Source organism: Herpailurus yagouaroundi, unplaced genomic scaffold (assembly GCF_014898765.1).
Source record: "Herpailurus yagouaroundi ecotype Mexico unplaced genomic scaffold, PumYag 77, whole genome shotgun sequence".
Lineage (NCBI taxonomy): Eukaryota > Metazoa > Chordata > Mammalia > Carnivora > Felidae > Herpailurus > Herpailurus yagouaroundi.
In genome coordinates this window covers 93947301-93971753 of record NW_024412388.1, presented here as the reverse complement: position 1 = coordinate 93971753, position 24453 = coordinate 93947301, and the positions used below count along the sequence as shown (strand labels likewise).

At 52.6% G+C, this 24453-nt stretch overlaps 3 protein-coding genes and 1 long non-coding RNA gene across 16 annotated transcripts in view; 2 read left to right on the top strand and 2 right to left on the bottom strand.

Moving 5' to 3' along the window:
* Window positions 1–8173, top strand: part of MYBPHL (myosin binding protein H like) — a 21615-nt gene extending 13442 nt beyond the window's left edge. For all 4 annotated transcript variants that reach the window (XM_040471214.1, XM_040471215.1, XM_040471213.1 and 1 more), the window contains 8 exons: window positions 2645–2733; window positions 3293–3488; window positions 3702–3841; window positions 3985–4144; window positions 4247–4383; window positions 5506–5692; window positions 6854–6899; window positions 8078–8173. In XM_040471214.1, coding sequence (XP_040327148.1) covers window positions 2645–2733; window positions 3293–3488; window positions 3702–3841; window positions 3985–4144; window positions 4247–4383; window positions 5506–5692; window positions 6854–6864 — 920 coding nt within the window. In that variant the 3' untranslated portion in view covers window positions 6865–6899; window positions 8078–8173. The remainder of the gene's footprint in view (window positions 1–2644; window positions 2734–3292; window positions 3489–3701; window positions 3842–3984; window positions 4145–4246; window positions 4384–5505; window positions 5693–6853; window positions 6900–8077) is intronic.
* On the bottom strand, window positions 1249–5683 carry LOC121027625 (uncharacterized). Its single transcript, XR_005788832.1, has 2 exons — window positions 5575–5683; window positions 1249–2311 (listed from the first exon to the last, which is right to left on the bottom strand). It is a non-coding gene; the product is annotated as an uncharacterized LOC121027625 (long non-coding RNA).
* Window positions 8174–11874: 3701 nt separating the features above from the next.
* PSRC1 (proline and serine rich coiled-coil 1) lies at window positions 11875–16231 on the top strand. Of its 4 annotated transcripts, none has more exons than XM_040471220.1 (8): window positions 11875–12370; window positions 12843–12900; window positions 12992–13049; window positions 13506–13947; window positions 14300–14443; window positions 14635–14753; window positions 15060–15153; window positions 15583–16231. In XM_040471220.1, exons 1-8 carry the CDS (start codon window positions 12338–12340, stop codon window positions 15781–15783), a joined length of 1149 nt encoding a protein of 382 aa, XP_040327154.1. In that variant the 5' UTR covers window positions 11875–12337; the 3' UTR covers window positions 15784–16231. The 4 variants fall into 4 exon arrangements, with proteins under 4 accessions (XP_040327154.1, XP_040327152.1, XP_040327151.1 ...); XM_040471217.1 differs by having other exon boundaries at window positions 12085–12370; window positions 14300–14414; window positions 14505–14753; XM_040471219.1 differs by lacking the exon at window positions 11875–12370 and adding an exon at window positions 12391–12469 and having other exon boundaries at window positions 14300–14414; window positions 14505–14753.
* Window positions 16232–16660: 429 nt separating this feature from the next.
* Window positions 16661–24453, bottom strand: part of CELSR2 (cadherin EGF LAG seven-pass G-type receptor 2) — a 27003-nt gene continuing 19210 nt past the window's right edge. Inside the window, exons 24-34 of one of the 7 annotated variants that reach the window (XM_040471205.1) lie at window positions 24150–24324; window positions 23717–23829; window positions 23507–23586; window positions 23293–23419; window positions 23080–23202; window positions 22329–22456; window positions 21792–21880; window positions 21492–21686; window positions 21193–21363; window positions 20811–21045; window positions 16661–17699 (exon numbers count right to left, since the gene is read on the bottom strand). In XM_040471205.1, coding sequence (XP_040327139.1) covers window positions 17414–17699; window positions 20811–21045; window positions 21193–21363; window positions 21492–21686; window positions 21792–21880; window positions 22329–22456; window positions 23080–23202; window positions 23293–23419; window positions 23507–23586; window positions 23717–23829; window positions 24150–24324 — 1722 coding nt within the window. In that variant the 3' untranslated portion in view covers window positions 16661–17413. Of the gene's footprint in view, window positions 17700–18742; window positions 20491–20810; window positions 21046–21192; window positions 21364–21491; window positions 21687–21791; window positions 21881–22328; window positions 22457–23079; window positions 23203–23292; window positions 23420–23506; window positions 23587–23716; window positions 23830–24149; window positions 24325–24453 lie in introns of those variants that run through there. The other 6 variants (XR_005788830.1, XR_005788828.1, XR_005788829.1 and 3 more) reach the window with 6 other exon arrangements.

The following is a 24453-nucleotide window of genomic DNA, read 5'->3' as shown; positions in this document are numbered from 1 at the left end:
GAGAGAGAGAGAGGCAGACTGCAAGCAGGGGAGGGGCAGAGTAAGAGGGAGACACAGAATCTGAAGCAGGCTCCAGGCTCCGAGCTGTCAGCACAGAGCCCGATGCGGGGCTCGAGCCCACAAGCCGTGAGATCATGACCTGAGCCGAAGTCAGACACTTAACCGACTGAGCCACCCAGGAGCCCCATGAATACCACCATCTTAATTTATGTTCCACATAAAATTATTTCTGTAATTGTTCTCCTTAGTTCAGGTGAACCAATGCTAACATCTTCCAAAGTATCTCTCTAAGAAACAAGAGAAGCACTAAGTGGGCACAAATAGATCAGTGGGCATGCACCCCTCTATAGAAGCCCATTCCCCACCTGAGCTCTAAGCAGAGCAGGACTCAGACAACATATCTTCCAGGTGTGACGGCTGGTTTCCTCGCCTCAACCTTTTCAATTCTTGAGGGTATCCCTCTGCCTTCCCCTCTTTGCTACCTCCTCCTAAGAGCAAGATCACTGTCAGAGCCCTGACAAGGTGCGCAGGCCCAGGTGGACAGTGGAGGGCAGGTAAGGGGGCAGGTATGCTGTGCTCAGAGAACAGGCCCTTTGGACGTACATTTCTAGACAGAGAGGCAGCACAACTTCACAAGTGTGGTTCTCTCTCCGAGCCCTTTCCTCCCTGTCTTCTTGATCCTGGCGCTCATCAAGCTCCCTCTGCGTCATGCAGGCAGAGCAGGGGACAGAAGAGCCGGCTTCTCTCCAGCCCTCCCTCCAGCAAGTGTGAAGGGCTATTTCCTCATCCAACAGTAGGGAACCAAGCCCAACAAGATGAGGTTTTGACCCTCCTTTTCAACTGCCACCCTCTTTTTTTCAGAAAACCCTTAAGTCATATCCGCTCGTTCTCAACTCCTTGGTCGCTTGCCAGAGGGCCACAGGAGAGGAACACATCACACAAACGCTTCTTCTGTGTTTCGTGCCCCGCCCCCTTCCAAACCGCCAAAGTCGAACAGAGGGCAACCAGAGAAGTGTCGCCCAGCCGCCTGGGGCTCCATCGCTGTCGCTGCTGTTCTTACTGGGGCGCCAGGCCCTGAGCAACACAGGCAGGCCAGCTGCTCAGAGCACCTGAGGAGGCCCCGTGTCACTTCGTTCCTGCTTTTGCCAGGGACAGGGGTGGGTGAGGTGCAGTCTAAGAAGCACAGCCCAGGAGGAAACATAAGCCACACAGTGAAAAAGGAAACTAGATAAATAAAAGTGGACAGTGTGCACTATCTGTGTTTATATTTATTTCCAAAGGCAAAAAGTGACCTCGGGGTGGTGACAGGGCAGACCATGGGAAGGAGCTTCCTGCTCTCTAAACAGTGGGCTACAAATTGAGGTGTAGGAAGAACACAGTAGAACCCCTACGTACTGTATTTTAAATTTCACCATTCAAAAGTTTGCATTGCATAATGTACATATTTAAACAGTTCAATTTGTAAGTGAACACACAGACTGTGGAGTGGAGTGCTCAGGAATGTATCCTCGGGAAATGTTACGTTATCAGAAAGTTTACAGCCCACTATCACACAGTGGTGCTGTTTGCCTCGGTAGTGACCTGGGTGAGGCTTTTTACGACTCCACAAAAGAATTGTGCAGAGAGGCCGGGGAGGTAGTGAGGAATGAGGCGCTGTCACATTCCACTTTTGACAACAGCAACAGGCGACTGTCTGCCTGAGGAAGAAGGAGACAGGAGCCCCGAGAAAGCTAGAAAATGGTGCAGTCTCAGCCAGGCCCCCAAGGGAACCAGGTGGGATGTTTGCACTTTCTCAGCCGAGGCAGCCCAAGACATCCGGAGAGGAAAGCGGTCACACCTGGTCGTCTTCCAAACCTCACACTCAGCACTTTTCCTGAGCGTCTCCTGCCTCCATCCTGGAAGCCAAGGGACATAAACTAATCCCTCGACTCACTGGAACAGGCCTGGAACATCAAGGAGCAGGGAGGGGTGGCCTAGTTTTTCCCAGATTCCCAGAGTCTGTTGGTACAAAGCGATCCTCCACCAACTGGAAGAGCATTGCACAGGTCGTCCAAGCAGCATAGCCACGCAGAGGAAGGGACCCAGACACCAGCTCCCTCTTCAGTGACGTCAGTGCTGTCCCGGTGGGTCCAGGGTGTTGACTCTGCCTGCAGAGTGGAAAACTTTCTCCTCCAGTGTGGCCTCAAACTGGGAAGCAGGGCTGACGCTTGGAGGTCCAGACTAACATTGAAAGTGGCTTTGATAAATGGAGTGCTGTTGAGGACAAATGCAGAAATGGGGTAGAAAGGCAAACCCCACAGGCTGGACCAGTCTGTGCACAAACAGAAAAAGGAAATCTCGGTTAATGAAGAGTCACTAGCTGAGCATTACAAATTAAAAGAAGTAAGCGTCAGGCTCACATTCCAGTGCTTTCTGCCAAGACCTGAATGCTCTCCAGAGGATATTTCAGCCAATCACTCATCCCGAAATTCCAGCGAGACGAAGGGAGCAATCTTCCCATCCCCTAGGAGAGGACTGATTTGCCGAGCACCTGGGGCGTCTGCCCATGGAGCACAGCCGGGTGCAGTGTCCACCTCCTCTGAGCTCTGCGCCTCCCACTACAGGAGGCTCACCACCCACTGTTCTCTCTCCTTCTATCATTCAGAGCACCCCAAGATCTGGCTACCTCGCGCCCTGAGGCAGACCTATATCCGGAAGGTCGGAGACACCGTGAACCTACTAATCCCATTCCAGGTAAGCATGCTGGCCCCGTGCTGACTCCGTGTTGGGTCCAGGCTGGGACGAGGCCAGGGTGTTGATTTGGAAACAGATACTGAGAGTCCTGCTAGCAGTAGGGAAGTTGTCCTGGCCTGGAGTGGACGGGGCCAAGTCACCAGAAGTCTGAGGCAGAACGACTCTTCCCTCTGCACTCCTGAGGGGGGATGGGGTGGGGCGTGCCCCCATGTGACCCGCTGAGGCTAACCTCTGTCCCTTGGTCAGCAGAGGTCTGGGAGCTCTCAGTTTGGAGGGTTCTCGGGAGTTTAGACAGCTATTGTTAGCCCCAACTGCCTCGGGTGATCTAAACTCTCAGAGGGCGGGAGACTCAAAGCCAAACCCCTTCCTTCCTCCACATCCTTTCAGCTGTTGCTGAAAGATGCAGGTCCCCTGGGACAGTGTGCGAACTTCTAACTCAAGGCATTCACAGTTGCGAGTCCAGTCACCATGTGGACCTGGGGTGGATCTGGTCCCCACTGCAGCAGGGAGGGTCACGAGGTCTCTTGGGGCTGCTCAGCGCCTTACTCCCATTTCTCAGGGCAAACCCAAACCTCAAGCCACCTGGACACATGATGGCTGTGCCTTGGATGCCGGCCGTGTGAGTGTGCGCAATGGGGAGCGGGACTCCATCCTCTTCATCCGAGAAGCCCAACGTGCTGACTCAGGTCGCTACCAGCTCAGCGTGCGGCTGGGCGAGCTGGAGGCCACTGCCACCATTGACATCCTGGTGATCGGTACAGTAGGGGGAGTGGGAGCGAGTTGGTCCTCAGGCTAGAGGAGCCATCACAGACAGTTGGGGAGGCCAGGGTGACTCCCCACACCGAGTGTGGGGCACAGTGGTGGGTGAGGGGGGGCATAGCTGAGCAGAGAAGGGGAAGGGCACCCCGAAGTGATTCCCATGCATATGTGAGCCATACCCTGCCCACTGCCATGCTTGGCCCTTTCAGAGAGGCCAGGCCCTCCTCAGAGTATCAAGTTGGTGGATGTTTGGGGCTCCAATGCTACTCTGGAGTGGACACCTCCCCAAGACACAGGCAACACGGCACTCCTCGGATACACCGTGCAGAAGGCTGACACAAAATCTGGGGTGAGGCGCAGCTAGGGAGGGAGTGGGGAGGGAGCAATCACACGTTCTGGAATGGGGCTCTGCTACCTCCATGCGGTGAGCCGAGGTGGAGTGAGTTCACAAAACAGGCATCTCATTCACGGCATCTTCTTGGGCCCCCAAAGCTGTGGTTCACGGTGCTGGAACGTTATCACCGCACCAGCTTCACAGTCTCCAACCTCATCGTGGGCAACTCCTATGCATTTCGAGTCTTTGCTGAGAACCAGTGCGGGCTCAGTGAGACAGCCCCCATCACTGCTGACCTTGCCCACATCCAGAAAGCAGGTGGGGCGCAGAGACTCGGAGCTGGGAAGGGTGGAGGGTGGAGAGTTGAAGAAGGGTGGGGGATCTCAGGCACTACAGCAGGGCCCTTCTCGGTCTCCTCAGCTACCCTTCGCAAGACTGGGGGGTTTGCACAGCGAGATTTCTCTGAAGCCCCAAAGTTCACCCAGCCTCTGGCAGACTGCACCACGGTCATGGGCTATGACACCCAGCTCTTCTGCTGCGTCCGCGCCTCTCCCAAGGTAAGCAGGAGTTCTGCATGGTGGCCGTGCTGTGCTGCTCCCTGCTCCTGCCCTCACCTCTGCTACGTGGGAGAGCATTCTAAAACATGTGTTCCCATCACCATCGCCTGCCTCTTCCACTGCAGGTTACGTAGGTTAGGAACAGCCAGGGCACTTAGAGTCCAAGACAGGCTGACGTGGATGATGTTTCCAGTTTTCCTTTTAGTGTCTGCTCCTCTTCTGCGAAGATCACTTGCCGATCTGCTGGCAGTTGGGCATGAGCTTCAAGTTGTCTCTCTGGCAGAGGTGATGGAGTCCCGCTGGTTTCTCCTTAGTCACCCACCACGCCTCACCTGCTCAGGGCCATATGCCTACCAGCTGTCTAGAGTTGAGGCCATAACCCTGAGCAAGTCTACTTCCGATCTAGTCACTACTTCTGTACACTACACCGCGTAAAACATCACTAACAACCTTACCAAGGGGGCGCCTGGGTGGCTTAGTCAGTAAGCGTCTGACTTCAGCTCAGGTCATGATCTCGCGGTTCGTGAATTCGAGCCCCACATCAGGCTCTGTGCTGACAGCTCGGAGCCTGGAGCCTGCTTCGGATTCTGTGTCTCCCTCTCTCTCTGTCCATCCCCTGAGCAGAGACTCTCTCTCTCTCTCTCTCTCTCTCTCTCTCTCTCTGTCTCTCTCTCTCAAGAATAAATAAACATTAAAATAAAATTTTAAAAAACCTAACAACCTTACCAAGTACCTTTTGCATAGGAGTCCTGGGCCAGAGTACTACATCTCAGAAAGAGGGTATCAATAAGCCCACTCTAGAAACTACTTTCTAACCAGAGGGGACAACAGTGACTCCCTAGCCAACAGTGGGAACAGAATATGAATGATTCAACAACGAACATACAAAAAAGAGGGGATTCTGAGGCCCGGTGCTTAGGAAGGGGAAAGAACAGAAGGTCCTACCTTTTTTCTACTCAGGAATACTTGATGAACAAGGCAAGGTTTCAGGTGCTCATTTCAACCAACAGAAGGAGCCTGGGAGGATTTTGAGGATACCAGTAAGGGAACCCCTCCCCCAACGTAAGGAATGGGCAACTTTCTCACCGCTCCCATGCTGGCCCCCTCACCTTTATCTTGCAGCCAAAGATCATCTGGCTGAAGAACAAGATGGATATCCAAGGCAACCCCAAGTACCGAGCCCTCACTCACCTGGGAATCTGCTCTCTCGAAATCCGCAAGCCTGGTCCCTTTGATGGGGGTATCTACACCTGCAAGGCAGTTAACCCCCTGGGGGAGGCATCTGTGGACTGTCGGGTGGATGTGAGAGGTAAGGGCAGAACTCATACCCTCTCTCCACAGCTGGAAAATTCAGGGGCAGAGCCACAAGCCTGCATGGAGAAGGGCTTGGTTGGCTTCCCCTTCACGTGCTCTCGGCACTGGGCACCGTCATCATCAGGATGTATTTGAGGGGCCGTTTTTATTATCCAATATCTTATTTCTCTCCAGCACAATTCTGTAATATAGAAAGAATGGCTATTTCTATTCTGCAAAGTAGAAACCTGAAGCACAAGGTGGTGATCAGCTCCCCCCAAGATTCCCAGTATTGGTTAAGTGAGGATTCAGCACTGTGGTGGAAAGAGCCCAAGCCGTTCCTTACTCAGACCGTTTTTCTTTTATACAGTCTTTGGCCCAGTCCAGGAAGCAGAGAGAGAGAGAATCCCAAGCAGGCTCCAGGCTCAGCGCAAAGCCCCTTTTGGGGCTTGATCTCAGGATCATGAGATCATGACCTGAACCCAAATCAAGAATCAGACACTTAACCAGCTGAGCTGCCCAGGCACCGCCCCTGCCCCCATACCTCTTTTAAAGTATTCATTCATTTATCTCTGCCTGTCACCTTGTTCAGATCTCCATCACAGCATTTAACATATTGTTATATAAGTGCCTACTTACTGATTTGTTTCTCATTTAATCCATGAGCACTGTGAGGGCAGGTACAGACTGATTCACACTTGTCCCCCTGGTGATGAGCCCAGTTTCTGACACAGTGGGCACTCTCTAAGTGTGCATAGCATGAATCAGGAATGAATGGGCCATTATGTGCCCTATTCTTCCCCATGTGTAGACTCCTAATTACATAATGAACTCTCAAAAAACATGAGAAGTATATTCCTTCCCAATGCCCCACAAGAAGGTTTCCCAGAAATTTAGGGGCGCCTGGGTGGCTCAGTCGGCTAAGCGTCCGACTTCAGCTCAGGTCACGTTCTCGCAATTTGTGGGTTCGAGCCCCGCGTCGGGCTCTGTGCTGACAGCTCAGAGCCTGGAGCCTGTTTCAGATTCTGTGTCTCCCTCTCTCTCTGACCCACCCCATTCATGCTCTATCTCTCTCTGTCTCAAAAATAAATAAACGTTAAAAAAATTTTTTTAAAAAAAGAAGGTTTCCCAGAAATTTCTGAGATGCTAACTCTGAGAAATGTCTGAATTCTTGCAGCTCCTCACTGAGGCCTCCAAAGAAGATTAGGGCAACTCTGACAAAGGTAAGGAGAGGGACTGGGCTTCTGAATAGAGCATTTTGTATTTACAGTTAGTGTTGAATCTGTTAGTGTTAGTTAGGAATACATATCTGTATACAGAATACAGATCTGAATACATATCTGTATTCCTAACTAAGCCTTTCGACCATGCAGTCATTGATAACTATTTTCCTTTTAACCACTTTTTTTTGTAAGCTAATACTATCATCTCCATGGAAGGACTTTACCATAGTTGGTACTACTTTTGTCATGTCCTCTTTCTGTACTCAAAGTGTTGATAGGTATTAAATCTAATGGTCCTCGGGAAAGGAGTGATAGCATCTATCCGAGTGTAAGGGGGCTCAGTGGAAGGGAGGTGGGCAGGTGCTATGAGAAAAGGCATCAAGGGAACAGCCAGTAGAGTAGAGGAGTAGAGGTGGGTCACCACCACCAAGCGGCAGCAGCGTGGAAAAAGAGACAGGAAGCTGCTCCTGCTAACTGTTTCTACCGCCGTGTCATAAGCATGGTAAGAAACAGATTCATTTGCTTGTTTTTTACTTTGAAGTTTGTGGACTCCTTCCCTTCTGAGAGAAGAAAACCACCATTATCATCATAGGTCAGTAATAATTGAACATGTGGGTATGTGGTCCCAAGCAGCACATTACTGGCAAAGGACAACTCAGATCATCGTTTAAAATGTGATAGCTTCTTCAGATTCTAAATCACTCACAGTAGAAATGCTGTGCATGAACTAATGAGTGGGGTGAAAGAGCAGCTCATGGGAGAATTAGGGAGAACCAGTTCCCAATGTCTCCTGGGACTTGCAGTTCCTGGCTGACGAAAACAGAATGAACACCATCCCAGATGCCATTTATTTGAGCCCATCATTGATATAGATCAAATGGAAACCCTCAGGGACACATTAAAGGTCCAGATTTCTCAAGAGAGCTCTCTCTGCCAGTTGGCTTGCAAAGATAGCTCTCTGGCCATGCCTTAGTTCCCTCTCTGTGTTAATGTTATATTGTGTTGGGACTTGCCCTGTTACCTCTCTCTCAGCCAGCACACAGCAACAAAGCAGGGTAAGGAGAGAATTCATAGCACGGGACCCAGGGACCGTGAGGAGAATTGCCTCAGCGTCTTGGGTGTGCACTGGTTGTTTGCTGTTAGAGCCACAACATACCCTCTCTTTTCTGTGCCTCCAGGAAGCCTGACTGTGGGGAGATTGTGTCCTTAAGCAGCTCCAGCACAACATCTGCTTTGGACTAATCTAAATAAACGTATGGATCCTTGGTGCATAAGTGTCCAGCTGTTTGAGCCTTTCTATATGGGAAACCCATTTAGAAAGTTGGAATCCGTTTTTTAAAATTGTTTGTCTGTTTATTGAGAGAGAGTGTGTATGTGCAGATAGGGGAGGGGCAGAGAGAGAGAAAGAGAGAGAATCTCAAGCAGGCTCTGCACTGTCAGCAGAGAACCCGGCACGGGGCTCGCTATCACCAATTGTGAGATCGTGACCTGAGCTGAAATTAAGAGTTAGACACTTAACTGACTGAGCCACCCACTGGCCCCCTCCTCTTTCTTCTTATATCCACATTCTCTTCCACAGAGGTTTCTAACACTGTCCTTTTGTTTAGAGTCGATGACAGAGCTAAGTTCAACTCTATCCTGTGCCTGGTGCTGAAAGAGGTGCTGAATATGACTTGGTCTCTTCCTCTCTGATCTTTCCAGTATAAGTTGGAAAAGAGGATGCACATCCATCACAGAGACGCAGACAGCAGAACACACATATACGTACATAGCTAATTAAAGACCAAGCACTAAGACTTGAGGGCTGGGAGACACTGAAGAAATTGGAGCAGAGTCTCACTAAGCCTTGGGGAAAGAATAAAGGTGAGGTGCTCTTGCTTACATGTTTGCTTTCATTCTCATAACAAGTAAGATATTAAAGCCATTCTGTAATGGCATCTGCAAAAGACAGCAACAGTTCCCCCCATCTTGGCTAGCAAGGGCATCGTGCTCTTCCCAAAGAGTTGGGGTCTGTTCCCCTCCCCTCGCATCTGGGCTGACCATGTGACCTGCTTTAACCAAAAGAATGTAGTGGAGGTGATGCTGTGCCAGTCTGGGCCTAGACCTTAAGAGGTCTAGTAGTTGAATCTCAGGACAGATTTCCAAATTATGAGAGGCCACATGCAGGACAACCCAGCATCCCAGCTGACAGCCAGCACCATAGCCCTAGATACGTGTGGCTGCCTGAGACCTTTCAGCGCTAGTCAAGTCCAATCCACTGGGACTGGAGTAGAGAGGTCATGGAGTAGAGACAGGTCCTCCTAGCACGACTGTCTGTAAAATCAAACTGTAAAATCATGAGATCTGGGGTTTCAAGCCCGAAATACTAGGGTGGTTTGTTACACAGTAGCATGTAACTGAAATAGTCTTCCTGACATCAGACACTGAACGTCAGGCTTTATCACTTTTAATCTCTATTTTCCAAATGGGGAAGTTGAAGTTCATAAGCTGCTCCAAGTCACGAAGCTGGTAAGTTAGCAGAGCTAGGATTGGAACCAGGTCTGCCTGACTTCAGGCTTTCTCTCTTTCCTCTCATCTCTTTCACCCAAGCGACGCTCAACTGTAGCAGGTCTGGGGGTGGGATCATGGGTTGTAAGAAAGAAAAGACCGCTAGGAGGCAGTAAATCTTAGGCAAGGCTTTGAAGAGGAGGAGGGTGTGTTTCGGCTGAGAAAAATGAGACAGGCTTTTCTGTTCACACCAAAGGTCTATTTTCAGCTGAGGCAAATGTCTATTCCAGCCTTTCTCAACTGGAGCACTATGAGAATGCCCCAATGCCCCCCAAGGCATCCATTATATGTCATAATTAACTTTTTCCACGCATCCAGAATGTCACTAGTTATGTAGCATCTTGGGAAAACTGAGAAACTAGCCACACAAATTATTTGTACGGTCAAATGCCCTTGCGGGACCCCTTGCTGCAACTGCCAGGTTGGGGAGAGAGGGGGACCAGAGTCCAGAGCCAGCTAGTCAGGGACACAATGGCCAGGAGGCCTCCCTTCAGCTGAAGCAGGGCCGGGGTCAGGAAGGAGTGGAATACACCCAGCTACGATGCCCTAAGGATCAGTTAGACCTCTGGCCTCAGCCCACCGCCCCATGCCTCTGCTATCAAAGTACTCAAGGTTCCTATATGCTGAACCTTCACGGTGAAGGAATAAAATCTTCACGCTGAACAAGACTTCCAGTCATAGTTAATCTTCCCACATTCAAGAAGAACTGTACTGGAATCCTTAATTTTGTCATTTATGGGAGTTCCTTCTGAAGTAAGGTCTACTACGTGCCAGGGAGGGGGTGTAATCTCTTCATTAATTCGTCTGTTTATCCAAAATCTTGAACATCTGTTCATAGATGTCATTTTAGGGGTTGGGCTGAGGGGGACAAATAATTCCCAGGTTAGTGGCCTTAGGCTGAGTAAAGAATTCTTGTGCCTGAAATCTGTATTTTCTGGTTTTGTTGTTATTCTGATGGAGGAGAAAGTAGTTCAATTGCTTTTTTTCTGGTACTGCAACAGCTTTCAAAATCATAACTGGGTGACAGGAAATTGGAGAGGAGTTTCCATAGGAGGAACTAACTTCCAATTTGCTACAACTGCGTCCCCACTCCCCTGAGGTTGGGAAGAAGCAAGGGCGGGGTTTCCCCAGTCAGGCTGCTCCTCGGCCCAGCAGGAATGCAGTTAATGAGCAGCTTCTTTCCCTTCATTCCTCACTTTGTCACCACTTGCCTGGAGAGAGGGAAACTACTGGCTCTGGTCTTCCCACCTCCACAGAACCTGAATCCTACAAACAACCAAAATTCCACCCTCACCAACAAGCCTACAGAAAACCAGGCAATCCTCTTCTCCCAGTTCTTCTTCACACAAGCCTGCAAGTTCTGCCACCCCCCCCCCCCGCCCTTTGCCTTGGTGCCCCCACTAAACCCCAAGGCTTCTTTGCTTGCTGTGGCATTTCTTACAGTAACATCTCGTGCCTGCAAACCTCATCACCTCAGCTTCACAGCTAAAAACTAGAAAGTAAACAAACAACAACAACAAAAAAAGCCTCTAAATAGCCAAAAGAATGGTCATAAACTCTGGAGACTAAAGTTCTCCAGCCATTGTTTTAAATTTTTAGAACATTTCTAAGAAGCCCTGTTAACTGGTGGCCCCAGCCTATTCACAGGCAACACTTGGAAACAACAAAAAGATCTCTAATAAGTAGGCTTAAGCACTTCACAAACACAGCTTTTAGTTTAGAGGTAGCAAGTTACAAACACCCCTCAAAAGCCCCTAAGGCACAAGGTATAAACTTGACTCTGGTAGTTCTAGCCATGAAACCATGACTGACCGTCAGGGTTCTTGCTCTGCAGATAAGCGAGAGGTCAAATACACTCAAGCCTGCCTGCCTTGTGACAGAGGAGTCACGGCTGAATTGGACCTAAATCTCCGTGTCCAAAAACCCTGTTTACCGCCGGTTCTGAATGTTCTCTTAAAATAATGATGGAAGATGTACTTCTTAGAGAACCTCAATATACCAAACTAGTGAATGGATAAAGAAGATATGGTGTATATATACACAATGGAATATTACTCCGCGATCAAAAAGAATGAAATCTTGACATTTTAGCAACAACGTGGATGGAACAAGAATGTATTGTGCTAAGCAAAATTATTCAGTCAGAGAAAGGCAAATGTATGCTTTCACTCAAATGTGGAATTTAAAAAACAAAACAGATGAACATATGGTAAAGGAAGGAAAAATAAGATAAAAACAGAGGGAGGCAAACCAAGAGACTCTTAAATATGGAGAACAAACTGAGGGTTGCTGGAGGGGTGTTGGGTTGAGGGGAGGATGGGCTAAATGGGTGATGGGCATTGAGGAGGGCACTTGTTAGGATGAGCCCTGGGTGTTATATGTACGTGATGAATCGATAAATTCTACTCCTGAAACCATTATTACACTATATGCTAACTTGTATATATTAAAAAAAAAGATAACGGAGGCTGTACTTCTTAGAGAACCTCAATATACCTAAAATATAAATGTCTAGGTGCTTCCATAAATTGAAAAAATCACAAATGAGGAAACATGGCAAACGCGGTGCTCGCAAACGGAGTAAGCCCCTGAAAACAAAATTCCTCAAGAGGAGCGTTGGGTCTAGGGTGACTGGCGCTCGGAGGTCCAGCGGGGAGCCCGGCTCCGCCCAGCTGGCAGGGTGAGAAACGTACAGTCATTGGTCAGGTCCCTCGCACGCCGCCACGAGGCCCCGCCTCCTCCAAGGAAAGTCTCCCGGACACACGCGCGCGCAGGCGGCCTCCCCGCCTTAGCCCACCGGATGAAGTCTGTTTTAGAACCGCTCTCCACACAGCCCCCACCTGCAGACTTCCGGCCGGCTGGTCGATGCCGCCCCGCCCCTGAGGGCAGGGATGTTGGGAACCACCAATCACGGAGCGCATGTGGTGAGAGTGGGTGGGGCCTGAGAGATTCGAAAGGAGCCCCACCCCCTCAGGGCTGATTCCCGGGACTAAGTGGTAGGAGGCAAGTGCTTTCTGCGAGAGGTGAGGCGGGGCGGAAAGAAAAAACAGAGGGTGGGCTGGAGGTGTGGTGTGGGTGTGGTGCCGTGTGAGTGGAAAGGTAGTTTGGGGAAAGAGAGAACCGGAGGATGGTGGCGGGGAAGAAGATGGGGCGCGCAGACCGCCCCCGGTGAGAAGAGCCCAGGTTGTAGGGGGGCGGCAGGGCAACCTGAGGAGGGGGATGGTGCTTTCTCGGCACCTTCCCCGGAGTTCACAGGGCTACTTACAGGGGCAGGTGCTACCCCTGGGACCCTTGCTTTATCTCCAGCATGATCCTCATCCCCTGGCTTGCACCCTGCGTTTAGCTGGGGGCCTTGGGCAGGATGGAGACCTGAAGAAAGGTGTATTCTGTCTCCAGCTCAGGTCTAATCTGACTCGTGCACCTGCTGGCTGGAACATGGAAGATTTAGAGGAAGGTAAGGAAAGTAAGGAGGGAGGGGTAAGGCGCTGCGATTGAGAACGGCGTTAGGGACCCGAGGCTGGCATTCCTTCCTTCCTCCCCTACAGATGTAAAGTTCATAGCGGATGAGACCTTGGACTTTGGAGGGCTGTCACCATCTGACAGGTACCAGCCTCTTTAACCTACTTGCTTTCCTTCAACAGTGCCTGTCTGCCTCTGTCCCCTTAGTGCTGAAGTATTGTCCTCTGGGGTCTAGGTTGGTAATTGGTGTTGGGTGCCCTGGGGCTGCTGGGTGACTTGTTGACATGGGCCCCTGTGACACTTTTGGGGGAGGGGAAAAGGGATAAGCTGGAATGAGATTTCAGGATGTTAAGAAGAAGGGTAAGTGGATTTGCTCCGTCCGCATCCTGGCATAATTTCCAGTGTCGGTAAGTGCTAAAGGCCTATGAGGCCTCATAGAACGGGGCATCTCATCGCCTAGAGACCACCCTCACAGCCAGCATGGGCTTCCGGTTTTGGGGTTGTGTCCCTGGCTCTGTTGTGGAGGAGTTGCCCAGTCTCCTTTGCAGTTTCCTGCTCTCTTCTGTGTGGGCATGGCGCCTGGTTTGTTTTCTGTCTCAGTCGTGAGGAGGAAGACATAGCAGTGTCGGTGACTCCAGAGAAACCTCTCCGAAGAGGACTCTCCAATCGAAGTAATCCAAATGCAGTGGCCCCAGCCCCCCAGGGGCTGAGGCTCAGCTTGGGTCCCCTTAGTCCAGAGAAGCTGGAGGAGATTCTCCACGAGGCCAACCGGCTGGCAGTTCAGCTGGAGCAGTGTGCCCTGCAGGAGCAGGAGAGCACGGGCGAGGGCCTGGGGCCTCGCAGGGTGAAGCCCAGCCCCCGGCGGGAGACCTTTGTGCTGAAGGACAGTCCTGTTCGAGACCTGCTGCCCACTGTGAGTTCTTTGACTCGGAGCACCCCCTCCCCAAACGGCCTGACACCCCGACTCCGGAGCGGCGATAAGAAGGGGTCCGTCAGGGTTCTCCGGGCAGCATCTGGAAAGAGGCCCTCCAGTGTGAAAAGGGTGAGTTTGGAGGGCCTGGGTTGGACGTGTGCCCTCAGACCCAGTGCGTGACTCGGTACAGCATAGAGTGGTTTCCTCGTTGGTAAAGTGGGGATAGTAAAATTCTACCTCAGGACTGTTGAAATTGGGCAAAATACCATAAGCAAAGCACTTAGCACAGTGTCTGTGCATAACTCTACACGGTCTATAATAAGCTCACGATAAATGGTATTGATGAGGATGACGATGTCGGCAGCGAAGGTCTGCCCTTGCTTCCTGGGATCTAGGCAGCTCTCCACCTCTATTCCTCAAACAGCCAGCAGAACAGATTCTTTTTCCATTCTAGTCCTATTTTTTCTCTCTTGTATTTCAGGAGTCACCCACTTGCAATCTGTTGCCTACATCCAAAAGCCCAGCATCTTCTCCTCTCGCCCGATCTACTCCTCCAGTCCGGGGCAAAGCTGGGCCCAGTGGGAGAGCAACAGCAAGTGAGGAGACTTGGGCAGCAAAACTGTGGGTGAATGGGAGGAGGGAGGGTATGGAGCTGACCCCAAAATTCCTCTACTCCTCTCCACCAGGCCCGCCTACCCCGGTCAGACCAGTCTTGGCCCCACAGCCTCCTACCGGCAACTCTCAGCGCCTCTCTCGGCCGCAGGGAGCAGCTGCTAAGCCTTCCAGTCGACTGCCTGTTCCCTCTGCCATCCCCAGGCCTGCCAGCCGAATGCCACTCACCAGCCGGAGTGTACCACCCAGCAAAGGTGCCCTGCCTCCAGCTTCTCTGCCACCTCGGAAAGGACTTCCACGACCAAGTGTTGTAGGGCACAGAGGTGAGGAAGAGTGGACGTAATGGCTGGAAACCAGGAGGAAGAATGCCTACCCTTGCCCAGCTTGAATGCACCCTCCCAGAGCTGGGAACAGTGACCCCTTTCTCCATCTTCATTACAGCCCAATTTGAAGATGGGGAGACTGAGCTAAGGAGAGATGTGGGCCCGGGCAAAGAGTGTGAACTGTGGTTTTCAAATACTTTATGTTTTGTAACCTTGGGTGGGAGGAAAGGCACTAATCCCAGACTCACTCGGGGAGGGTCACTTGAACTTTCTGCTCACTTATTTCTTTTGTTAACCCCCATCAAGTTCCTGTTTCCCAGCGGCCAAATCTTCCCATCACTGCTGCCAGTCGCAGCAACCTGCAGCCCCCCAGGAAAGTGGCGGTCCCAGGACCCACCAGGTAAGACTGGTCGAGACGCTCTCTCTCCCCTGTCACTGAGGCTTCCAAAGTGTTAGGCACACCAGCCCTGAATCCTATGTGGCAAGATGGGAATGAGGAGGGGAGACTAGAGGGTCAGGGAGTCCCATTTCTTCCTTCCCTGAGGAACTTCAACTCAGCTCGGTGACAAATAGGCTTGAAGAAGAGGGAAAGTTTGTTTGTTTGTTTATTTATTTAGAGAGAGAGAGCAGGGGAGAGGGGCAGAGGGAGAGAGAGAAAGAATCTTAAGTAGGCTCCATGCTTAGCACACAACCTGACTCGGGGCTCGATCCCACCACCCTGGGATCATGACCTGAGCTGAAATCAAGAGTCAGATGCTCAACCAACTGAGCCACCCAGACAGCCCAGAAGAGGGACAGTTTAAAGCAGTTCTTCCTTCTGACTCTTTAGGTAAAGAGATCAGGTCAGCAAGCAAAAATTCAGGAGCAAACCACTACAGTCACTGCCTGGACTCACCTCTACTCGACCTCCCAAGCCCTCTCATGGAAGGCAGGCCCTGACTCCAGAAGATTCTGGCCCAGGAGCAGGAGGAAAAGATCCCACCAGGGCTGGTGCTCCAGGAGTGAAGAGATGGGAGATGGGGTGGATTAGGGTTGAGCTGAAGGGGAATCAAACTGTGGGTTGAAAGAGGATTAGGAAAAAGAGGTCACCTCCCAACAGTGAAATTAACAAGCAGAAAATGAGAAATGCAGGAGAGTGGTTTGTCCTCTTCCACCCCCCACTCTTGTGTTCAGTCCCAGAGAGTTTGATCTTCTTCCCAGGCTTTGGCTCACTGGACATTTACATGTGAATGGCCTCTGTAGCTAACCTCCCTGCTCTCTGAGGAACAGTCCTGAATCACATCCTCTACTGGATGCAGGCCTGTTTGGAGAGGCAGAGGCAGGCACCTGGTCTCTAGAACTTATTTCCTGTGAATTCTGTGACTCTTAAGAGGCCAGTTTATGATAAGCTTACATCGATCTGCGTTTTTCTAAAATAAAATGAATGTATTTTTATAATCTCTGTATGTGTGAAAGTAAATGCTCCAATTTCAAACAAATACGTAGTAAACTCCTGTGTTATTCCAATGAGGGAGCCAGGAGGAGCCTCCCAGGCTGGGGCCTCAATAGGCCAAAGGCTCTTGTGATTGCAGCTCCTCCAGCTGTGACTATCCGCCCTCCCTTTGTTGGCATTAGATGGGAACAAGCTGCCTTTTCACAGGATTTGTGTGTTACTGGAAGGTCCAGATCAAGTAAAATATAGCTTGATTCACACTATGTGAGGTTATCAAGGGTCTTGGTCAATTATTTATATCCTAAGCTTGCTAAGTTTGGGTGTCCTTCCTGGCAAGAGAATGAAGCCTTTTTTTTTTTTTTTTAAGTTTATTTATTTTGAAAGAGAGTGAGAGAGAGTGGGAGCGAGGGAGGGTCAGAGAGAGAGAGGGAGAGAGAGTCCCAAGCAGGCTCCACTCTGTCAGGGAAGAGCCCAATGCGGAGCTCGAATCCACAGACCGTGAGATCATGACCTGAGCCAAAATCGAGTTTGGACACTCAACCTACTAAGCCACTCGGGCACCCGGAGAATGGAGCCTTCTGAGAATGCCTCATCATCTAGCCTGAGGTACTGAGATGAGGGGACCCTTTGATGGGTCCCCTGGTATTCACTTTCACTGACTGCTTCAGTAGAAGATACTGGAACACCTCGTCACGTATATCATTAGATATTGTTGGTGTTCTCTTATGTCCCCTCCTAGACGTGAGGGTTGGCACTAGGTTTTAGTGCCTAGTGTTGTCATTTGTATGTGGCAGAGAATTTCATTTATTTATTGAAAAAATAAATTTGAGTGCAAGATGGTGGGGGTTGTTGAATGAATGAGACTCATTTAACACATTTCGCTAAGCCTTTGACTCACAGCCTTTGACTCTTGCAACCAGAACCAATTCAATTCCTTGTGAGTTTTGAGAGAACTTCCCTCTTAGAAGGCTAGGCTGTGACTTAAGGAAGGCAATAGGCAACTGGGCAGAGGGAGTGGAGTGTCAGCTGGTGTCCCCTGCCCCCCGGATACATATGCCCACAAGCACCCTACATAGGCACTGAAATGCCCTTCCCCAGACAGAGGCCCTCCACTGCTGTCTTCTCCTTTTTATGGCCGATCTTAAAGTTCATGTAACACATTTCACCTATATCACAGTGACAGCTGCCTAGATGTTCACCCCTCTCCCTGAGCCTCTGTCAGCAACTCCTACAGCCTCTGGGATTCCAAGAATTGAGTTGGGGGAGGGGATGTGGAAACACACTTGAGTATTTGGCTCTGGAGAAATCTGGCAGAGGCCAGAAAACCTGAGGTGTGCTCCCCAGCTGTGTCCTGCGCGGGTGTCTGGCGAGCAGGGCCTGTTGGTGACTCCCGGCTCTGGCAGAAGCGCTGGAAGGTCGGCATGCCCAGGCAAGCACTTAGGTGTGGCCAGCAGATGGCACGTGTGTGTAGCTTGGGAGACAAAACCAGCCGCAGACCCATGTGCTGTTGCCACCTGGTGGCCGGAAAGGACAAGGCATGTTCCTTTTGCTCTCGGTCAGTCTTGAATTTCGTAACCCCCACCTCACCCCATCCCCACCCACCCCGCCCCCATCCTGCCCCACCCCCATCCCGCCCCAAGCCGGCTTAAGCAACATTCAGTAGGCAGTGCCAGCGAGGGAGGAGGCCCACCTGCCACAGCTGCCTTCCTTGTTCGGCTACCTGCTTCCTTCCTTCCCTTCAGGTCCGCCTTTCTATTTGTCTATGCTCTCTAACCCCACCCCTGCCCAGTAGCAGCAATGAGGAAAGCCAACATTTACTGGCCTCTTACTATGCACTGTGAACTGTTTTAAGTGCCTTACATGTGCTAACCCATTTAAGTCTCATAAAAGCTCAATTAGGCGGATGTTCTTACCATCCTCATTTTGCAGGCAAATAAATTAAGTCACTCAGTCTGGTGCCCAGGGCTTGTGCTCTTAATCACTACGCACCCTCTAGTGCCCCCATGTTAACTCCCTAGCTAGTTTGCTGAACAGACCTTTGAAGAAAATACAAAACTTGGGAAGAGAAGTAATGTTGCAGAACATGTAGTTGGCTTGAGTGTGAATTGCTGCTTCATTTCCAATGGCAAAACACACAAAATGGCCCAGAGAAGTGGTCAGGAGGTACCTAGTCGCTGAGCTTTGAATTCCTACCAGCCACTCAGCCACTCAACTCTGCCCTCCCTGCCTCCTGAATTCTGTCCCCAGGACTCAGCCCCTGAGCGACTGGACCGGAAACCTGCCTGCTGTTTGCAGCCTCTCCAGCCACAGAAGTCCCTCCTATCCTGGTGAAAAGGAAACCGTCCTGCCACCTGCCGCATCTTCCTTGGACATGCCACAACATGGGCTCTGTGCTGATGAGGCTATTTGGCTACTGCTGGGGTGTCGGTAGAGGGACTAGCTCATCGGCTGCTTGGCCTCTGAGTCCCCTGACCTCCTGGCCCACCTAGGGCCCTGCCTGCTCTTGTCTTCCAGAGCTGCCCTCTGGAAGGACAGGGTACCACACAGAAGCACGTGATGACGGTGCTCAACCCGCACAGAGCTATAGTTTATTCAGTAGTATGGGGAAATGAAAACAACAAACACAAAACCCTACTGTATTTACAGTAACAATCAAACTGTACAATCTGATGGTTAGTATCAAGTTAGCATCCAGCATCTTTGTGTTGTTTAAGTCATCAGTAGTTAAAAACCAGTTAAATTTTTAACCCTTTGCAGGAATTGCTGAGGGGAGAGGTCAGGGGGAGAATCCATGGCAGAAAAGCCAAAAACCAGCCTTACAAGTGAGAACAGGAACATTTTTTCCCCCTACCCATAGCCTCTTTTTCTAGCCACCTGCTCCAGAGGAAAGTCAGTGACAAGTCAGGAGTACATGCTTAGCATAAACAGTAACTCAAATGAATTGCAGTTGGCAAAACTGAGGAGGCCGGAGGAGAGGAGGCAGGAGATGACAGCCTGGAGCAGGGGAAGGGCCTCAGGCCCCCACGCCAGGATTGCTGGGTACACACCCAACCTGTCACAGCCACATCAGACCCCCTGGGACCGGACACGAACTCATCCCAACACAAAAAGCAAATAAATAAAATATATATTAACTCTCTCTTCGCAGGGAGCTGGGGGTGGGCATGGGACAGGGAGAGAAAGAGGAACAGGACCCGGTCCTTTGAAGAAGAGAGCCAATTCCAAGAAGGGGTTAAAAATAGAACATGTCTCAGAGGCCACAGCAGGTCAGACAAAGTGGGATTTGTCTGATCTCGGGTGGGTAGGTGAGTGGACACCAGAACCCAGGCTTGAGACCTGTGCTTGAGACGTCTGGGGGCGACTGAGCCAGCCCTGGATTTACTCTTCCTCCCCGTCCCACCCACACCACAGCAAAGAAGCGCAACTTAACACACGACTGGCCTTCCCCATGCGGGTCAGGCAGGGAAATGAAGCACTTTTGGGTCAGCGAACTGAGCAAACGCCTGGACTGCAGCGCGTGGCCAGAGTCCAGGGAGAGAAGAGGGGCTGGGGTGGCCCGGCCGCCGCCCAGGGGCACGGGTTCCCCTCAAAATGTGTTCATGCAGCATTTGGGGGTCTGGGGGCGTGGAGTCCTTCTGCCCCCTCGCCAGACAGGGCTTTTTTCAGTTCCTGGGAGGGGCAGCACAGGCAGAGTGAGGAGTGCCCTCCACCTTGACGCCCTCACCATACTGAGGCCTGCCAGGGTGCAGCCTGCAGGGCTTGATGCCCTTGGGTGCATGTGGCTTTGTCCTTTCCTTTTGGTGATGGCAAATGAGGGGCAGGCCCCCCAAAAGTCCCTCTCCTCCCAGAGGCACAGCAGATGGGAAACTGAGGAGAGGCTGGGAAGTATCCTGGGAGGTCCTATCCTCTTTGGGAAGGGAAAGGGGAGTCAGTTTCCAGCATATAAAAAAAATTAATCCCTGAAGTCATGAAGAGTGGAGATCCTTTTTTAAATTCTTTTTTCCTCTTTTCTGAAAAACTTTGTCTTGGAGATGTTGGCCCCAGGGGTCCAAAGTGCAGTGAAGGGGATGGTGGGGGAGGGAGTTGGCACTAGATGGCCTTGGGAGGGGTGGGCGCCCCTCCCGGCAAGGCCCAGGCTCCTCAGATGGATGTTTCGTCGCTGCTGCGGGCAGGCGGTGGGGAGCAAGGGCAGGATAGAGCACAAGACAGGAGTGGGGGCATGAGTGCAGCTGGGGAAGGTAAGGGAGCCTCAGGGTGTAGGAACCACCGGCCCAGGGTTAATGCAGGAAGTTAAAGAAGAGAAATCTGGAGAGGCAGGAAAGGAAAGTGACAGAAAAGGCAGACAGGGGGTTAGTCGGAGCAGAGAAGACAGGGAGAAGCTTCCACCAGGAGAAGGAAACAGAAAAGCAACCCCAGCTCCCCACCCCCCCTCACTTTGCCCGACGCGGGCTGAGCTGACCCCATGGGGCACCATGGTCTGTGGGCATGTCACAGTAAGGCAGCTGGCCAGCCCATCCGTCCCCCGACCGCCTGCCAGAGCAGCCTGGCGAGGCCTGGAAGCAGCTGTGAGCCCAGCCGGGCCTCTGAGGGGCTGCGCCCGGTCCCACCCAGCCAGCCTCACTCACTCGGAGCCCGACGAGTCCTCATCCACTGTGCCCGCCTTGATACTCATGGCGATGGGCATGACCCCGTTCAGCTGCTCCTGGAGACTCTGCCGGGGTGGAGGGCGGGGAGGGGGCCCGCCCCGGCTGCCTTCACTGGCTGAGGAGCCCCGAGAAGACCCTGTGCCCTGCTCCAGGGGCAGCCGTAGGAGGCTGCTCTTCTCACTGATGGTGGGCAGATACTTCTTCTTGAGGATGCCTGTGGGGGGAGGGGGGGTGCAGGCGCCATGAGGAACAAGTGGTAGGCTCATGGGACTGCCCTAGAGAGCCCTACCAGCCACGGGGCAAAGGTGAGTTGTGAGGTTGCCAAATGGGGGAGCATGGCAGCTGGGCATGCCCTGCTCACCTTTGTGAGGTTGGGCAGAAGGGCCTGGAAGGGGGCCCAGGGACCCCTCCCGAGGCAGGGCATCTCCATTCTCCCAAGGATGCTCCTCAGAGGCCCCATTGCCACTACTCTCCTTTGCTGTGGTCCCAAAGTCTCCTGGCCAGGGAGCCTTCCCGGACCCTGGGCCCCCATCTGGTGGAGAAAGGAAGTTGATAAGGCCCAGAGAAGACAGACAGCTAGGAACTCACTACCCTAGGAATTCCAGGCCCTTTGCCCTCCCGTTGCCCCCTTCAAAGGCCAAAGCCCTGGCGCCGGCCCACCCTTGGGGGTACTGTGCAAGGGCAGTCTCTCAGCGCCAGGCCCCAGCAGGCTGTCCCAGCCTGGCTCTCCAGGGAAGGCGGCCTCCTCCTCCTCCTCCTCTTCCTCCTCCTCACTGTCTGATGAGTGAGTAGAGGCATAAGAGCCACTCTGATCATCTTCCAGGGACAGGTCACTATCAGAGTCTGTGTCAGGATCTGGGAGGTGGGGGAGAAATCACGGCTGACCAACCTGCCTCTGCACACCCTCCACAAAAGCCAGGCAGCTGCCCCCCACCGGCCATCAGGGGCTTCTGTTCTCACCATGCTGCTGGTCTTGACCTTCCAGGAATAGGCTACCTGGGTCCCCAAGGCCAGGGGGCCCTTGGCCAGGGTTCAGTGTGGACTCTTCCCTGAGAAGACAAGGCCATGTTAGAAGGGTCAGCCCAGCCCTTTGCCTAGTGTCCCGTTCTTTTCTCTCTCTCTCGTTTCCCTGTTCCTGCCCCATGCCCCTCCTACTTTTTTTTTTTTAATTTATTTATTTTGAGAGAGAGAGAGAGAGTGCGTGCACACATGGGGGAGGGGCACAGAGACAGAGAATCCCAAGCAGGCTCCAGGCTGTCAGCACAAAGCCCGACGCAGGGCTCAAACCCACGAACCATGAGATCATGACCTGAGCCTAAGCTGGACACTCAACCGGCCTGAGCCACCAGGCACCCCTCCCTCCTGCTTCTAATTTAAGCTGCCACCAGTCAGCTAGCCACCAAGTGCGCTATTCAACTCCCAGCAGGTGGCTGGCCTGGTTTCCAGCAGGCACAGCACTCTTCTCTCCTTGTGGATGCCCCCGTCACCAGGGCTCACCTCAGCAAGAAGGGGATGTAGCTGGGTTGACTCTTGCCCGAGCGGCTGGCACTGTGTAGAGAGCCTGCTGAGTCTCCGTACGGCTGGTAGAGCCGCCCATCTGCATAGGGGCTGGGGCAGTTGTAGGACTAGGCATGGAATGGAGAGGTCAGTAGGTAGGGGGAGCAGGCCGGGGTGGCCCCAGGACGGGGAGCAGAAGGGCCGAGGGAGCTTGCCCCAAGTTCTACCACCTACACGCCCAGGTCTGAAAGAGAGAGACCCCACATCTCCGCTCCCCCCACCACTCCCATATCAGGGCCTGGTAGTAGCCATAGCTCTGCCGTACCTGGGCCAGCCCTGTGCACGCCAAGTACCCTGGACTCAGCTATATAAGGGCTTCCTGGTAAAAAATGGTACCAGGAATTATCTCCTGAGAATGTGCTGGACACAGAAAATCTACCAAGATCCACGAGGGATTCTCAGATGTTGGGCATCCGTGACTGGGTCACCTGTCTTGGTCACTTCCTCACCTTACTCTTCCTAGCTCTACACCCAACTCTTCTGAGTCAAAACCTTCCTCCCTACCCCCGTGTCCCCCTCTTCCCAGGCCACACATACCATTTCACCACCCCTTCCTCCTTCCAGGAAAGGATGTAAGGATGAAGAAAAAGCGGGGCAAAAAGCACAGAGAACAAGCTCCTTGGGCCTTCTGCCTCTTCCTCTTTGCCCCAGACCTCCCTGATCCCACGTCCCTGATCCCTGGCTCCCTCACCGAGGTCAGGGTGGACTTGGTGGTCAGCGCAGGGTCAGGGCTCGGCTTGCGGCTGCAGGCAAACTTGAGTGCTTTCCGGACCTCCTTGCTAAGCACCACGTAGGAGAGGAAGATGAAGGGGCCCTGGCAGGCGAGAGGCAGCAGCTAAGTGCGGAATCGGGCACCCCATGGCCAAGCCTCACACCCCCATCTCCATGGGCCTGGGCCAGGTACCTGGATGCAATTGCAGGCAGCAAAGAGGTAGTGGAAGAGGAGGGTGTCACTGTTGACAGAGAGCAACGCCAGCAGCCACGTGGCGCTCAGCAGCAGGAGAACAGCGAAGGAAGGCCGCAGGCCTGAGCTGGAGAGGGGGAGGCTGTGAGCCCGGCCAGGAGGCCTCCCACACCGATGCCTGCCCACTGCCCAGGCACCCACACCCCATACTCACACAGGGCCTTTCTTCTCAAAGCCCTGCCGCTGGGCAGCACAGGAGGCGCGGGCTGCCAGGATGTACAGGAAGACACTCATCTAGCAGGGGAGGGCGATCATCAGGGGACAGACAGCTTCTACTCAACTCTGCGGGGGCCCAGCAGTTTCCCCATTCCTAAATGGGGACACACTCAGCCTGCTCACCCCCAGCCCACTTTCTAGCACCTACCGAGACAGCAAAGGCCACAGGGCCAGCAAAACTCCAGATGAGCGTATCATAGATGGAGAGCCAGCAGAAGTCAGGGTTCCCATAGCCCTCAGGGTCGAGGCCCACGGCTAGACCTGGGGGTATGGTGACAACAGCAGGGGAAGGGGTGGTAGGGCCTTGACACCAGTCAGGTGTCAAATGGGCTCACAGGGCCAGGTGCAGAGGACAAAGGGTTCCACCCACCATGTGTCCATGCTGACCTGTCCAGGATGGGGGACCCAGCCCCTGGTGGGGAGCCTCAAGGACTGAGAGGCATGCCTACGGAGAACTCAGCCTGGGTCATGGGGGTATGGGGCCTCTGGGACTGGGATGCGGGTGGGGAGAATGTGGCATGAAGGTGGACCCAGGGCCTAGGGATGCAGAACCTCAGGCCCGGGAAGGGGGTGGGAGGTACCTGTGATGAAGGCAGGCACACCCCAGCCCAGCATATAGTAGAAGCGCATGGGGCCAGCGTTGACGTCGCGCACCTCAGTGAGTGCCCGGTACAGGTGCAAGGCCTCCAGCAAGGCCCAGGAGAAGGTGCAGAGGTACAGGAAATGCAGCAGGATGGCGATGACTGTGCAAGCAAACTGGGGGCCCAGCCATGCCTGGTCAGTGACCAGGGCACACCCAGAGTGTCTTGTCAGGGGAAGGGCCTGGGTGTAAGGTGATGCTTTGGGAAGTGTGGGCCAGAGGAAGGTACTCCTAGGATGCTGGCG

Excerpts from the sequence above, each read along its gene's own strand:
- PSRC1 (XM_040471220.1), top strand. The coding sequence starts at position 12,338 with ATGTTGGGAACCACCAATCACGGAGCGCATGTG. Across the intron at positions 13,050-13,505 it reads GGGCTGTCACCATCTGACAG|TCGTGAGGAGGAAGACATAG; the intron begins GTACCAGCCTCT and ends TTTCTGTCTCAG. Across the intron at positions 14,754-15,059 it reads AAGTGTTGTAGGGCACAGAG|TTCCTGTTTCCCAGCGGCCA; the intron begins GTGAGGAAGAGT and ends ACCCCCATCAAG.